Source organism: Phalacrocorax carbo, chromosome 8 (assembly GCF_963921805.1).
Source record: "Phalacrocorax carbo chromosome 8, bPhaCar2.1, whole genome shotgun sequence".
NCBI lineage: Eukaryota > Metazoa > Chordata > Aves > Suliformes > Phalacrocoracidae > Phalacrocorax > Phalacrocorax carbo.
The window spans coordinates 14815416-14832599 of NC_087520.1; the positions used below are offsets into that span (position 1 = coordinate 14815416).

General features: G+C 41.9%; 2 protein-coding genes across 4 annotated transcripts in view; one reads left to right on the plus strand and one right to left on the minus strand.

The window, feature by feature from the left end:
- The window catches only part of CTNNA1 (catenin alpha 1), a 119743-nt gene that overhangs the window by 45016 nt on the left and 57543 nt on the right, over window positions 1-17184 (minus strand). For all 3 annotated transcript variants that reach the window (XM_064458886.1, XM_064458888.1, XM_064458887.1), the window contains exons 8-9: window positions 4537-4617; window positions 3530-3682 (exon numbers count right to left, since the gene is read on the minus strand). In XM_064458886.1, the coding sequence (XP_064314956.1) occupies window positions 3530-3682; window positions 4537-4617 (234 nt within the window). The remainder of the gene's footprint in view (window positions 1-3529; window positions 3683-4536; window positions 4618-17184) is intronic.
- On the plus strand, window positions 13153-15210 carry LRRTM2 (leucine rich repeat transmembrane neuronal 2). The gene is made up of 2 exons (XM_009503467.2): window positions 13153-13185; window positions 13520-15210. The coding sequence occupies exons 1-2, from the start codon at window positions 13182-13184 to the stop codon at window positions 15064-15066; spliced, it is 1551 nt and encodes a 516-aa protein (XP_009501762.1). The 5' UTR covers window positions 13153-13181; the 3' UTR covers window positions 15067-15210.

Genomic DNA, 17184 nt, shown 5'->3' on the forward strand with positions numbered 1-17184 from the left:
TGGTTATTGCACCTTTTTTGTCAAATTTGGCTGCCCGGGCTTTAGGAACCACAAAGCAGACAGTGCTCTGCTGCCAAGAAGGGAACATTTCAGAGTAAAATTACCCAAATCATGTGCTTTCAACTCTTTACAGCTATTTGGAGGGCCTGTAAACACCGCTGCACTGCAGGAGCAAGAACTCCCCATGCTAACCCAGGGCAGAACGAGCATTGTCACTCCTCCTATCTAGGCAACAGCTGCAACAGTTTAGTGTCCACAAACAAAAAAAAATTCAGTCCCCTCTAGTGGCTGGTCCACCAGGAGAGCAGCATTGACTCCTCCAGGTCACAGGACAAAGGGGTACTAAATCCAAGGTGCAAAACTTCTCACTAAATCAGATAGGGTTCTGTCGAGTTACCTAGAGCAGAGCAAGTCTCTTATGTGCATTTCTTCCCATCGCTTAGCATTAAAGGAAAGGACACACTCTCTTCTACGTCTAAAACACAGGAGCCTGTCAATCACAGTGTGATACACAACACAGCTCCTTTCTGCACTGCAGCTGTTTTGTCACATTTGATGTCTTGAGTCACTCAGCAGCATTTCTGAGGATAGTTATGATAAACTCCCCAGCACACTTATCTTCCACTGAAAACAGGTGGAAGCAATCACTTCTCATCTCACCAAGTGGATCATCTTCTGTTCTGCTCTTACACAATCTTTTATTGTTTCTCCAGGTACCTGCAGTTGAATTTTCTGCCCAAGAGCAGAATCATATGGGAACTCGTGAACTTGCAAACATCCTTCTCCATTCCGGCAGAGACACAACAAGACATTGTAAGTGCAACCCACCCCAACCTGTCTTCCTTCACAGTAAATTTGACATCGCATACGACACCACAGTGGCTCTCTATCCCCTCGAGACAAGGGCTCTGCAGGAGCACTATTCCCATTCTGTCAAAGCTAAGCGTATATATTAATCCATCTACATTCATGGAAGAGGTTTATAAGCCATCTAGATCATATTACTCTATAGCTATGGTTACATTTTAGACAGCAAAAGCAATAAGCGAGCCTTCAAAAAGTTGTTGCAGCAGCATATCATTTTAGCAGAACCTTTTGATGCCACTCAGAAATATTGTTTAATGCATACTTTCAGGGGAATAGTCTTTCTTGAAAGACAGAGTGTTTGGCTGAATAGAGGTTCTGTAAAATCCATTTGCAGCTTGGCATTTTGCACACAAGGTAAGGTCAGTAAAAAAAATTGCTCTTACATGCCAGTGAGGACAGCCACCCATTGCTTTTCAGACAGCACACGTATTCTGAAGGAGCAGGGAGTAAGGGCTCACCTAGCAAGAGCGGGAGGGAAGCTCGCAGACGGAGCAGCGCAATTACTCCTTTGTAATTATGCCGATAAACTCCATGTGTGGACACCACACATCCAGCTGAAAGAGGTGGCAGAACTACAGCAAGATAGGCACTGCTGTTGTTATGCCAGTCAACTTTTCCTGTAAACAAGCCCTAAAAATAATTCTCTAGATAAATTAGATTTTCAACATGAAGAAGGGAAGCTTTAGACAAAACCTGCTTCAAAGTGTTCCCACTACTGCATGTGGCACAGCTGTATCCTGCTGCCAAGGCAGGGGCACAGCAGCACTGTCTTCCACCTGCTGTTTTGTTGAACAATGTGAGTTACTTAAAATTCAGAATAAAATAACTTTTAAGCTATATGAAGCATTTACACTGAAATGTGGCAGGCCAAAATCAAAGTACAGATACCTTTCAAGAATTAGAGATTTTCACTGCTTAGACAGCAACTCTGAAGAGCTGGACTAACTTGACACACCCCAGACTATGGGGGCAGTTGTGCACTATGCTCAGAGCCCCTAAGGCTTTAAAAAAAGTGAGAAAAATATATCGAGCTAGAGTCAGAAACTGCTTTCACTGATGTTTGATAAGTCTTATTCTTGAGTAATTTAAATCTGTCAAGTTGTGTTGAAAGTATTCCCAATGAGCCTAGGAGACACATGGACTCAATTATCAAACACAGTGATACCAAGAGAGCAAAAAAACATTAACCGGTATCTGACTGTTCCCAGGTAGCTGCTGAGGTTAAGCACACGAGCCAGATGATGCCTCAGTGTCCTGAAGCACACAGGAGGAGTTTATGAAGTTTATTTCTAGTGGCACGTTTCTTCAACGATGCTTATAGATGTTTGCTCCTTGGCATTTACCATCAGCAGGCACAAAACTCTCACGCAAAAACATTGGGAAAAGGACAAGGTTACCAAGATCTATCTGTGAATACAGGGTATGAACTTACGTTGCTCTTTGAAAATGCACTACCTATTGAAAAACTATCACATTTATTAGTAGAGTCATGATTTTTAATGCATTTTAGTTAAGACAGGTCAGTCCCATGTAAGCCGATCTGCCCACAGACTAGCTTTGGTCCGGAGTAACATCAGTTTAAGTGTCTTTGGAGTTTTATTAGAAAAAGATGGCAGAAATCAGTTTTGTTACTACGCATTTTCTGTTTATCCATTGCTTGCTCTTTACACAAGCATAAGGAGGTTTTAATTCTAAAAGTCTTCACATAAAAGGGCTGTTTATATTCACTGGTATTTTGCTGGAAAGAAAAAGCCTCCAGGCTTCAAGGTCAAATTGTACAGCAAGACAGACATGACACAGTCTTCCTTACTCCATATCACCTTTACTTGATTTGTTAATGGGAGATGGTAACAGCATAATATATTCAGTGTATGATATCCAAAACTAAATGGGCTGTTGTGCTGGTTTTGGCTGGGATAGGGTTAATTTTCTTCATGGTAGCTAGCATGGGGCTGTTTTGGATTTATGCTGAAAACAGTGTTGATAACCCAGAGATGTTTTCATTCCTGCTGAGCAGGGCTTAACACAGAGCCAAGGCCTTTCCTGCCCCTCACCCCACCCCACCAGCGAGGGGCTGGGGGGGCACACAGCCAGGACAGCTGACCCCAACTGACCCCAGGGATGTCCCACACCATATGGCGTCACGCTCAGCTTATAGAGCTGGGGGGAAGGAGGAGGAAAGGAGGCACGTTGGGAGTGATGGTGTCTGTCTTCCCAAGTAACTGTTACATGTGATGGAGCCCTGCTTTTCTGGCGATGGCTGAACACCTGCCTGCTGATGGGAAGGAGTGAATGAATTCCTTGTTTTGCTTTGACTGCACGCACAGCTTTTGCTTTACATCTTAAACTGTCTTTATCTCAACCATGAGTTTTCTCACTTTTACCCTTCTAATTCTCTACCCTGGGGGGGACTGAGCAGGCAGCTGCATGGTGCTTAGTTGCTGGCTAGGGTTAAACTGCAAAAGCTACGTATAGTAGCTGCTGCTTTTTGATAAACTAACATTTTAAATTATTTAAATATTGTCTTTAAATTAATTAAAATTTTAGATGCTAATTTATTACAGAATTTGCAATTTGTTTCAACAAAATTGAAAAATGTGTTTTGCCTAGTCTTGCTTTAATTCAACTAGTGATAATGTAATTTTAATTTGTACCATCTTACCTCAATCAATTTGTTGGCGTGTTCACGGAAAACCTGGGCATATTCTTTAACTTCTTTTTCGTTCCCATTCTTGGCAGCTTCAATCAACACTAAGAGAGGAACATTTGTTTCCAGGAAAGAGTCTGATACGTGGTCCATAACAGCTTTGCGGAGCTAAAATAAAAACAGAAGAATGAGACATTTTTCAGTATTGTTCCACTGCTGTTTTCTTTCTACTGTATTAATACGTAAAGCTTAAGTAGCTCTGTCATTGATCCATTTTCCTTTGTGTGGTCAAGGCTTTCCCTGCACTAAGTCTTGCCTATACACTTTTTGCTTCAATTTAAATTAAATCTACTTAAAAAACTGGATTAGTTATGTAAGTGCAAGTCACCAGTTTGGCCACAAATATTGATTTAGCAGCTCATATTGGTTTTGTCTGAGTAAATTTGCTGCTTTCCCTCAGCTGATTAAACAAAATACTGATTTAACTTTATTTTTCTACTAGAACAAAAACATTTTTCAACAAACTTGATCCATATTCACGTTTACTTGAAAAGGGGAATATAGTGCTTTGAAAACTAAACAAACAAGTAATTCATGTTACATAAATACAGTCCTCAAAGAAAACCAGCTCTCTGAGATGAATACTATCAGAATTATAAAACATACCTGATTATGGTCGAAATCCAGAAAATGTGAGGGTGTGGTGTAGTTTTTTTATTGTTGTTTGCTTGGTTGGGGTTTTTTCCTTTGTTTTTTTTTTTTTTTTAAATTTCTCTCACCACAGGCAGGGATTACTAGGAATCCAGCATTTTTATTAGACAGTTAACAGGGGATTACATTTCCACCCCGTGCTTTCTTGTGAAGGAGGCACTGGAAGTTTCTAGCTTTTAATTCACTGAACACAAACTGGCAAGCCCACTGCCCGCTGGAAACAAACCAACCGATGACGTATTTCCAAGAGGGGAAACATACAGGAATGTACTAATTTTTCTCAACAAATATCAACTTAATGTATTAATTACCTGTCTACGCAAGTCTCTGGTCTTTTTGGTCATTTTATCAATTGCAGAGTTCAGTGCATCACTTCTTTCTTTGCGTCCAGCCTGAAGAACAAGAGACAAGGAGGTAAATGGGTATTCAGGGTCTCAAAATAAACCCAGTATTACTCATGTCAAGTACCTTATCAGCCTTTTTTTTTCTTTTTAAAGTGATTATTCACACTAGAAGTGAAGTCTCCACCTCCCTGATAAAGCACACTCTTCCTGACTGGTTTGGGGAGTACAGGAACATCTGAAATCTTAAGATTTTACCTTTAGATCTCGTCAGCTATCTTTTAGAAGAAACGGATGGTTTCATAAATCCAGATATCTTTTTGCTCCTTATCAGCCAGTGACCATATTCAACCTCTGAGCTTTAGATTTCTGTTTTCTGCCAGCTCAGTAAACCACACCACAGCTGGGCACTGCATCGAGCCAGAACAGCCCTGCTTCGATCCTCGGTCTTTATGGCCTCAGCTGTAGAGATCACCCAAGGTCAGTGGATTGCAAGCAAACATCTCACACCTTCAACCTGCATGTACAAGCACCATGCAAGAAGTCCACAGAGCTGTGCGTCCAATACAACAGTGGTCCTTTACACACCTTCACACCTAACTATCACAGAAGTCTGCTTTTGAGCAGTCAGTCAAAAGCCAAAAATCAATTATGTTAAAGGTAAAATCCTTATAAAACATTTATTGGAGATGAAATTCAACATTTCAAGTAAGCATCTAGGCCCACCCGCTGAGAGCTGGATTTCGCCAAGGTTCGATACAGCAAGTTTCGCATTAGCCCTGTTGTTAAAGAGAGGGCAAGGAGCCAAGAAGCAGTGGCAGTTTCTCTCTTTTTAAGCAGGCACTGGGTCAAAAATATCCTAATTTGTACCAGGTTGGGAGTATTAGATAAAACAGTGGCGGTGGTCTCATTTTGCTAGGAGGGTTTTTTTTCTGTATAATATAGTTTATATTAGAATCTTGAAACACACTTTATGCAACCACAATCCAATTTCTGAAGTTCTAAGCCACAATCAATATAATTATCCTGTTGAGAAGAAAAACCATTTAGCAGCAGTAAAGTGAGGGTATGCCAGTTATCAGTTCTCCAGGTAACAGACTGGCCTGAAATACCTGGATGGGCAGCCTTGAATCTAAAACATGGAGTCCACTCTACAGCAGAAAGAAAAATTAAACAAAATCAGGGGGAGGGGGAAATTAGAATGATGTAAAGTCATTATAGTTGAATGAATTATTGAAGATTTGTCACCTCCCTGATCAAGTAATTTGATTCTCATCACAAAACGTAACTGAAAAGTGACCGAAATTAAAACCAGGAGCTCATTCTGACTACGCCACAGCCTTCAGGAGACCCGGCATTGGCCCGTTCTTCACTACACATTCAAAAATCAAAGCTGAAGTCTGTAAATAAAGTGAAGATTAATGCTACTTATTTATTGAAGAGTTTGCTGTTCCCATACTTGGTGGACATGAAAACCCAAACGCAGTTAGGCTAGAAAGTCCCTGTTCAGCTTGCACTGAACATGATCACTTTGTCCCAAGCTGCAGCTCCGAGCATGCTGGTGGCGGTGGGCGCTCCCTGCGCCCTGCAGTGTGCTCCTCTCAGCCAGCGGTTCACCCGAAAATCTGAAGCCTGCCAACTGGCACGGCACAAACTAAAAGCCTGCTCTGAGACATAAACCTGCAATTGCAGCTGCTCTTTCTGATGCTTTCACACCAGTTTACCTATTGCAATGTGACCATTTTACTGAACCCACAGCACATGTGGGCATTTTTTTCCAGGAATATCTTTGGATCTAAGATATATACTCATCTATTATGTAGAAAGCCAAACATTCAGCTATTCCAAGAAATGCCATTTTACTTCTCCCTGGGTGCCCCTAATTTCATTTTAACACGAAGCAGAAGCACGCTTTTGAAGCGAGTCCACCCATCATTTCCACTTTGCTTTCCCTGGCTTCACAACCCAGAACAGCCTTGGTGCACGAGGACCAGATGCCTTTCGGATGAGAGGAAAACCAAGAGATGGCTTCCGCTAATGGACATTCAGTTCATGAGACTACACCCCAGCCAGTCCTCCGTAAATTGCCCTGAATAGCATGCAATGCATAGAGCCTAAGCAGCACCAATTTCATACTGTTGATCCGTTCCTATTAAGCTACACCACATATTAGCACAGAAAAAGCTGTATAATCTAAACCCATTAGATTTTAACAAGGCAGCTCCAGTTTATTTCTACCTTGTTGGCATTCAGAAGTACAGAAGCTCATCAGAAGTATTAACAGGATTTCTTTCTGAAGGTTGCAGCATAAAACACCCTGCTAATTTAGCTGCAGTAATTTAACAATTTAGCACATATGGCTACTAACCCAGCTCCTTTGTTGGGATTGGTGCAGCAGGGCAGAACAGGACAAATGCGATGGATGCCTGCACCTCTGCGGTTACAGAGGCCCTGTTGTCATTAACATCTTAAATCATCGCAGTCAATTCTAACAAAAGTCCTGGCCTGGAGACAAGGATGTCAAGTTTCCCTCACCCAAAGATTCTTGACCTTTTTTTTTTTTTGCATAAAATGAAACATAACACACTAACTGTGGGACCAGTTATGCCCAGTTAGGTCTAAGTAGAGGCAGCTAGTAGGACAGCAGTCACTGGAAGACATGAAGAGCCATACAGCCTGCAGCTGCACAAACCCTCCATGGCACACAAAAATGCTGAAGATCATCTTTGACCACAACAGTCACCTTGTCCAGGCTCCCATGTGCCCCATGAATTTTAACCCATTAGTTCTACTCTACAGCTCAACAAGTCTTGTTTGAGCTAGTCTCTCCCTCTCTCAAAGTAATAAATCATGTTTTAGAGGCTCCATGTGACAGTTTAGCACCGCTGGGTAATTTGTTCCAGTAACCAATTACCCTTACTATTAAAACATTAGTCCTTGTTTCTAGTCTGAACTTCCACTGAGAAACCAACTAATGATCCGGCAGCACAACACATCCCAGCTATCAGATTCTCTTATCCACAGGATTAGGAGGACTCACAATAGCAAATCCTGAATATTCCGATTACTAATAGGATTTTGAGATATTCAGCACAAAACTCTGCTGAGGGAACCACAAGCTCTGCAGTCAGTAAGCAGCTATTAGATGCAGTAGATTTAATAGGGTCATGTTGACCATGTCAGTCATTTTGCAGTATGATACCACAACTCTGCCCAGGATCATGGATAATAAATTTAGCCACAGTGCAAATTTACTTTAAATTAAATCAGATCTTTATCAAAGGGGCTAGAATCGGTGTTAAAAATTGCTCATTTCCCCCACCACCCGTAATCTCTGCTCTTCCACCATCATTGCTACCCTGCTCGGAAAGCAATGCAAGCATTTACTGTCACATCCTTGCTGTTCCAGCTCACACAGCTATCCCCCCACTAGCATTTGTTTTAATGGCTTAAAGCAAAGAAAGGGGATTTGTATACAGGGAGGCAAGTGGAATCACCATCTCTGTCACAAAGCATTCCCTTTTGTAGGCCTGCCATCTGAATTAAAACAGAACAAAACAAAAAACCCTGAACCAAGTTCTTCCTACAGCTACTGGTGTTAAAATCTAACCCCAACTAATTTGTAAGGTGAACAGCACAGTGGTGGCAGTGGGCAAATGCTGTCTTAAAGTCACCAGGATCAGCAGCACACATATTACAATGAGTTACTCACAAAGCCATGTTCTTATAGCTAAACATTAAAAAACTTTAATTGTTAATCTCAATAGTTCATCATCAGTTTAGGTAAGCTAAGACCACAGAGCAATTGAGAGAAATGGTGCCTCCTGCCTGGCACCAGCCCTCACAGCACACCTATCCCTGCAGAGTCCAGCATCCCTCCTCCCCAGACCAGCACCCATATGCGAACCAGATGTGCCACTGCTGTGTGACCAAGAGCCACCACTGCCCTGTCTGTTACCCACCATGCAATTACCTAAAAAGGATGGTTTGCAGAAAGGTTTCTGCTTCAGGTAAACTGTGAATTGTCTTTTGAGTTGTTTGTACAACAGGCAGCACTGTGGTTAATGATGGTGATTTAATAAGTGAAAAATGAGTGTCTGGCATACCTTCCCCTGGGCAGGCAGTGGCAGAAGCAGTTGTACGTCAGTGCGCCACCGCTGAGCGATGCTTCACGGGGAGGCAGGAGATTCAGTGCTCAGATTCAGTTTGTCACATGCTTCATTTTTGCCTTGACACCCAGCCTAACTATACATCTACAAAGCATAACCATCCATACCCCTCTACTATCATGATACAAGGCTGTAAACAAATTCCAGACATAATAGAGCTGATTCAAGACCAGGAAGGATAAGCAGCTAGGTATGACACATGAATTTCAGCAGCAATTTCATATCTGAGGTCTGGTCATTGAGGAAGCAGGACTACACAGTGGTTTGTGGCAGGAAGGTTTCTCCCATGGCAAGCCCACAGCTCTCTGAAGCACAGGGGCTACATGGCATTGTCTAGGGTTCAACAAGAACCTGAATCAGAATAAAGATACCTGCACTCCCCATCTTGCACAGCTTGCCATGCTGTGCTGCTCCACCCCAACACCCCTCCCCACTGCCAGGCTGCAGCCCCAGTAACCTCACGCTCCCCTCAGTGCCCACAGGGAGGGGAAGGCTGGCTCCTGCACTCATCCTGGTACAAATAGGAGTTAAAATGTGCAACCGGTGCCAGGTGCAGAGAGCTGTCAGAGAGGTGGCAGTCACTATGCTATGCCAAAGCACAAGTGTCCTTTGCTCCCAGAAAGAAAATGACACTGGACCTACGGTGCCCTGTCCTGTCCTTCCCACTGCCCTTGCCCAAAGAACCTCTGCAGCTAGCCTGAAGAGCTCGACACGTCTGTTAATGGTGCAGCACCTTGGACATGTCTTTTTCTCATGTGTCATCTTCTCAGGGCTCACTGCTAACTCAGCTCCACAGTAGCGCATCCGAGTGACAGTATGTGCATGGTAACACTACAGCCACACATCTGTGCTCGTCTCCATCTCACAGCCTTATTGACACAGCACAAAGGCTATCTTTTAAGCAAAAAAAAAAGCAGCAAATAACTCCCATGATCCCCAATATGCTAACGTCCAGCAAAAATTATTGTAGTAATTTCTTAGCCAGAAGGGTGAGCTGTCTGTTTGCATGGCACCACGTGCATGGCTGCAAATCCCAGGTGCCCCAGCCTCGCCTGCAACTCCAGGGATTGCCACCCTCAAAGCCCACAGCACAAGAAAGTCATGCCACCCACATCTACATCAAGTAAAATTAGCTTATTTGTTGTTCTTAATACACTAGGAAGGCTTCCACAAGATGTCAGCCTAACTAAATGACAATGCTAGCCTCAGGGTGCAACTCTACTTTTCCAGTACATGCATTTAGCAGGAAAACCAGTTCTTTTGCTGCTTGAGGAATGGGGTAAGGGAGAAGCCCCCCATGAGGGCTATCTGGTCCTAGCAAGCTTATTCCCAGGGCAGACATGCCATCTATCCTCTCCCTGTTGCATGTGACAATTCAGGACGTTACTTTGAAGCGCCCGTTCCAGCAGAAGTCCCCAGATGGCACTTGTATGTGGTTTTCCCTCAGCATGCGAGTTTTCAGTCTCAGGAGAAATGCAATGGCATGAGTTTTGCGGACAGCTGGGGTTTATTCCCAGCCTATTACACCTTGACACCCCAAGCAGCTCCCAAAGAACAGCATGAATATTACCACAGAGTTCCAGACTTAAGAGAATCAGATGAATGCTTTCAGTAATACCTGTTATTTCATGACAAATGCACATTAAAACACATTTTTCTAAGAAAAGCTCCCATAAAGTTCACATTAACAGTTTCCCAAACAGAAAACTTGCTGGCAAGGTGCTAAATAGCCCTTGTTTGGTTATGGGCCAAAGAATGGAGAGCTTTAGAAAGGAAGCAACTTACCATGTCTGAACATTAACTCTTAACTCCGTGCCAAATTACACCATCTTAATGTGGGAGGAACCTACCAACAGATACTGATGCAAAAAGGCAAAACGTTTCCAAAAGATACCTAATTTCAGCCTTCTGGTAACAGTGTAAAGAGGTACCACAGGAGAAAAGTAACATTTGTACTTATAGCCATTGTCATTCTAGTAATTACACCCTTTGGAGTTTTTTTTTTTAAATATTAACATTCAAATCAACTTCAAATCAGGATTTTGCACCAGATGAGCCACTATGAGAAGCACAGCCACAGGTACTTCGGTGCAGCAGTTCCTTCTGACAGCTGGCAACTGACAGCTACGGCTGGATTTCAGCTTCTGTACTTTTTGTACCGTAAACATTAAATGTGAAGAAACACTTTACATAGGGTTATGTAATTTTTTCTGTATGTATTTCTTTCACTCTAGAGCAAATATGAAAATATTTACTAAGGCAGAGCAATTTAAGAAATTTATCTAGCATTTCCTAAGTTGCTTTATCATTAATGACAGTTACTCTCCTGATAGGTCGGGGGTGGAGATTTTCTGGTTCTACTTTGGTTTTAGGGTGGGTTTGAAGTTTTCTTTTTGTTTGTTTGTTTTTAAGGAATTCACCTTCTCCTTCCCTTTACTTTCCACTTCCCTTCAGTCTGCTCTGGACAGGACAGCCCACCTTACTTTCTCAGTGTCACAATCAGTATTACAATTATGCCACAGGACAGCAAAAGGGAGCAGAAGGCGGAAAACATCAAGTCTTAGTTTAAATAAGTACCACTAAGGAACCAAAGCTTAACAAAGGTAAATGGCCATTTTACTTTAAAATCTTCTTTGACACAGTTCATCATCGTCCTCCATCAGCATGGGAACTTTGTTCTTAGCTCATCCCATATCTTGAGATTTTAAGTGATACCTCGCCACTACAGAGCAAACGTTTTCAAGTGCCTTCTGCTTCATTATTGCTTTAATCTCAATGGGAAAACAAAAAAGTTCATCCAAGTTCCTTGGAGCAAGAAGCTAGCACCCCCCTGACTCCCCCACACCAAGGCAAGGCCAGAGCAGCTGCCCTGAAGGCTTTCTTGTACATGCACACAAAAATCCTAAAAAGTTTAAATCAAGTCTGTTCATTTACCATTTACCCTCATAAACCAGCTGCCTCAGAGAACAGTTTGCTCCAGATAGATGGGCAATGAACTTTTAAAGCAAGCAGCCATGACAGCACTCTTGCCTCCTCCATGTTGTGCATGCACACTCCAACCGGAGACAGTCTCAGCTGTAACAGACAGCATTGCAGGGTCACCGTTTCTGCAAATGCAAATTTCTGCAACTCTAAAACATACAGGATAACTGTTTTTGTCCTAACCGACAGCAAGATGCCAATGGAAGTTATGTGCCCCCCATGAAAGGAGGGCATACAACACCAGAATGTAATCCGTGACCACAAGGAAGCCTTCAAACTGTTGAGCCCCGATGGAAAATGCCAACCTCACAACTACTTCTCCTGCATTTCAGTCGCGAGGAAAAAGCAAGTACAAAAGCCACCATTTGGGGGGAAAAAATAGATTTTCTAGTTTCGTAACTGCATGCTGTCAAGCTGGATTCCAATTAAATTTTTCCTGTGCCCTACTGCAAGCTTTGCTGTTTCCAGATATTCCTCATTGCTTGAAACATTCACTCCTGTCCTTTGCTCCCAGGCTGTATGCTGCACTTTCTGACACATCACCTTCATCTAAATGACTGTTCTCTCCCTTTACCACTTTTGCAGGGACCCACAGTCACACACAGTTGTTACATGTAGTTTGAATCTGCCAAATCCCTCTCACCTCCACGAAAAGCTGGTGCTAACCAGCATCCTCTGTTCAAACCGTCCATACTTCACATCTAAAAGTTCCTTTTATGCAGCAATATTTAACAGAAAACAGGCAGCAGCTAGCACTAATGCACTTCCAACTGCAGCTCTGCACTGCTTTTAACGCCAGCTGAATACAGCCAGCACAGATTGGGGGGGGGGGGGAAGCAGCATGGTGCAAGTCTTTCCTATTTCTTCTATCATGGGGATGAAGGACTCCTACCATTGATTTTTTCCCCCTCTATCAGTGGTCTTTAACACCATCACAATATGCACCACAATGCTTTAAAACAGCAAAGCTTCTGGAAAACCCAAACAAAAGGAACGTCACCAGGTGACGTCAGCCTATATACAGCCCTGTGTGGTCGCAGCGCATAAGCAAATCCATTCTTGTACCGCTTCCCTGAAAAGCTTTTCAGTAAATGCACTCATGCTACTACAGGAGCTTCTCTCAGCAATAAGCCACCCATCTGCCATCAACAAGTTAGGACTAAAGGAAGCCACAGCTGTGGAAAAAGGAAACGTGAGCTTCAATTAAACAGCTGAGCAGCCACAGAGGATGAAAACTTGTATTAAGCATTGATTTAAAAATTGCGGACCTGTCAGAGGAGAGCAAGCCAGTGATTTCAAAAGGAATATTCCAAGAGAGCATCGTGGATTCAATTTTGCACTAATATCAAAGGACACTAAACCCCGTAAATTATTCAAAGGCTATCTTACATTAGAGCCTTTTACAGACTCACTGCGTTGAGTCTAAAACTACGACTGAATGCAACCTCCAATGTACTCAAAAGAATGGGTAAGTTCCTACGTTTCTATATACCTTGTATAATGAATGACCGGCTATGCTTTAAAGGAGCAGTTAGGTTCTAAAGCAAATTTTTCTGCACTGAACCTTACAAAAAGATGTTTTCCGATTGTGACACTGTAATCCTCCGTAATAGAGATAAAGACTCATCTTAAGTGTAATATCCAAGTATTCTGTATATCATAGTAAGTTGTTTCTTGAATTTAGAATTAGCTTGTCGGAAATGCATGGCAATGTTATCTGCAGTGAAATCTTCCATCGTGATGTTCAAAGTATACTGATAAGGCTATCCTATCTTGTTGTTTTCCTAAATTATATTCTGCAGGCTTACATTTCAAGTGGCCATTAGGGGCTCGTATGCTGGCAGCACTATATGCAATGAGTATGGTTTTAAAAATGCTGCCTGCCTTGGGCATGGCTTGTCCACCAAAATGTCGCTGTGAGAAGCTGCTCTTTTACTGTGACTCTCAGGGGTTTCACTCAGTGCCAAACACCACTGAAAAGGGCTCGCTAGGTTTGTCACTGAGGCACAATTATATTTCTGAACTTGAAAGGGATCAATTTGCAAGCTTCAGTCAACTTACTTGGCTTCACTTAGATCATAATCAAATTGCAACAGTCAGAGAAGATTCTTTTCAAGGACTGTATAAACTTAAGGAATTAGTCTTAAGTTCCAACAAAATCTTTCATTTGCCAAACACAACTTTTAGCCAGCTGCTTAACCTGCAGAATTTGGACCTCTCTTTTAATCAGTTATCCTCTCTGCACCCCGAGCTCTTCTACGGCCTTCGCAAGCTACAGACCTTGCACTTGCGATCCAACTCCCTGCGGACCATCCCAGTCCGCCTGTTCTGGGACTGTCGTAGCCTGGAGTTCCTGGATTTGAGTACAAACCGCTTACGAAGTTTGGCTCGCAATGGATTTGCGGGATTAATCAAGCTGAGGGAGCTTCACCTAGAGCACAACCAGCTGACAAAGATTAATTTTGCTCACTTCCTCCGGCTGAGCAGCCTGCACACGCTCTTCTTGCAGTGGAACAAAATCAGCAACTTGACATGTGGGATGGAGTGGACCTGGGGCACCTTAGAAAAGCTCGATTTGACTGGAAACGAAATCAAAGCCATCGACCTAACCGTCTTTGAAACTATGCCTAACCTTAAAACCCTCCTAATGGATAACAACAAGCTCACCACTCTGGATTCCAAGATCCTAAGTTCTCTGACATCCCTCACCACTGTGGGCCTCTCCAGCAATCTGTGGGAATGCAGCCCAAAGATCTGCGCCTTGGCCACATGGTTGAGTGGCTTCCAAGGTCGGTGGGAGCACTCCATCCTCTGCCACAGCCCCGACCACACCCAGGGAGAGGATATTCTGGATGCAGTGTATGGTTTTCAGCTTTGCTGGAATTTATCGACTATTGTTACGCCTGTGGCTACGACTTACATAGTTCCAACTACTGAGTACACAAAAAGAATAAGCTCTTCTCATTTCCATATGGGAGACAAAGAGATACCAACTACAGCAGGCATGGTCGTTACCACCGAAGAACATTTCCCTGAGCCAAACAATGCCATCTTCACTCAGAGGGTAATTACAGGAACAATGGCTTTATTGTTTTCTTTCTTTTTTATCATTTTTATAGTGTTCATCTCCAGGAAGTGCTGCCCTCCCACATTAAGAAGAATTAGGCAGTGCTCAATGATTCAAAACCACAGGCAGCTCCGATCCCAAACACGGTTGCACATGGCAAATATATCAGACCAAGGACCCTATAACGAATATGAACCCACCCACGAAGGACCCTTCATCATCATTAATGGCTATGGACAGTGCAAGTGTCAGCAGCTGCCGTATAAAGAATGTGAAGTATAACAACTACATGCCATCAAAAATTAAATCAGATAAGTAACATTTTAAAATTGTAGGGGACCTACATCAAATTCTAATTTTTACAAATGTTGACATAAAGCCTAATTTTCCAAGCTACTTAATGGAAACATTGTTTATGGAGTGGTGCAGTATTTTTAAGTTTTTTAAAAAATAAATCCGTAATATTTTCAGTGTTAAAGAAGCAATGATTACATTAAACTTGCACTCCTAATGTTTAAGAGTCTAAAAAGATGTTCACCTCAAACTATGTAAAATGTTTCATGTTATGTAATTATATGACTGCGTGTAAACATTTATACCCAAATCTCCATATTCTACTTTTTCTAATGAAAGCAGTCCGAGGGAAAGGATACTGGATATCTGTACAGAGATCTGTGAGGGGAACATACGATCCGTTTGTTCCAGTGCAGCTGTAGAATCCCAAAACACTCCAGCTGGCTCCGCTGACTTTAAAGGCAGCCGTGGAGGCAGATTTTCCTCCTCTGATAATTTCAGTACAGTAAAAAAAAGGGGGGAGGGGAAACAAAAAAAAGGGCAAGGAAGGTCTAGGTGGGATTTAAGTGCATTGGGGACTGGTGAATTTATTTTAATACAGTTTTCCTATCTGCATTCATAGTTTGGCTTGCTCAAATGGACCTTGCTAAAGCTCACAACAGATACAGAAAGGAGCAGTTCACATGGTCACAAATTAGCAGGACGACTCTCCAGGCGCTTACGAAGTATGCAGCGTAGCTTATTTAGGAAACCTCAGTACAATGGGATCGATTCTAAATATTAAGTACATTTAATTCTTATCAGCTCAATTCAACACCTTTTCATGTGTAAATACCCTTAATGCAAGTTTTTCTTAATTAAAAGTAAATATCAACCAGGAGGTTGAGGAGAAGAGGGAAGGAAGAAGCCTCTCTTTGTCCCCCCGCTGCCCCCCCCAGCTGAGGCTTCCTCTCAACTGGAAGCTATTTTCATGCACTAACTCCACTGGTTTCTCTGGAGACAGAATTAGCCCCTGTAATATAAGCTCTCACTTGTCCTCCTCTTCCAAAATTCAAGGTAATTACCAGTTCAATAAAAAAAAAAACCACCACAAAAAACCCCAACCCATACCTTCTGATAAGTTAGGAAAATAAAATTAGTTCATAGAATAGTTCACTGAAAAATGTTTTGTTTCTTACTTGATATGGAACAGAATATAAATCAGTATGCCATTTAAAAAATCATATCTAAATATATATACACACATGCACCTCATTCTTAAGGAGCAATTTGACTTCTTTAGCCAGAAGTACCATATTGCTATTTATATTATATTATAAAATTATATGTAAATATTTGCAGATCTATGCAGTGACAGTGGTACTCGGATGCCACAGGGGCAGGGGGTGGGGGTGGGGGTCTGCAAAGGATTACATTATTTTTAAGTCAACTGCTCAAATATTGTAAACATTCTAACCAAAGCTAAAAGGACCAGAGGGACAGAAATTTTATATATATATATATACAGATATGTACGTATAACTAAAAAAGTGTTGTGTCCAATGCTGCAGTGTTAAACAGTTACCAGCACACACAGATGAAGAAATTCCTCAGCGTTCACATACCTTGAACAAATCAGTAATTACAGTATGCTAATTGTATTGTACTAAACTATTCTGCAAACTTTTTTAAACAGGAAAATCACTACATAAAAATCTGTTTGCTATTTCACTCTGCTTTTATATATCTATATTACACCACTTAGTGAGGTATTTAGGGTGCAATTATACAGCAGTTTGATGTTTTACTGTGAAATGAATTTGTCCAAGGCAATTATAGCAAGATAAGTGTGACTTCTGTTAAGATTTTACATAAAGATTTTTCAATTACTGGTTTTAAAGATACTAATTTGCATCATTTTAATTTTACATACAGTGCCCTTATTACAAAACAAATATTTTATTTACTTCCTGAGTCTCTGTACTTTAATGGAAGAGATTCAGTGAAGCTTAATGGTTTTCCACAGAGATACCTCTGAACCCTCGTAACTGTTTGTACTATGATGAGCTGACTTAGACCTGTTCTAGGAAATCAATTACTGCTTTTAACCGAATACAATAAATCCTG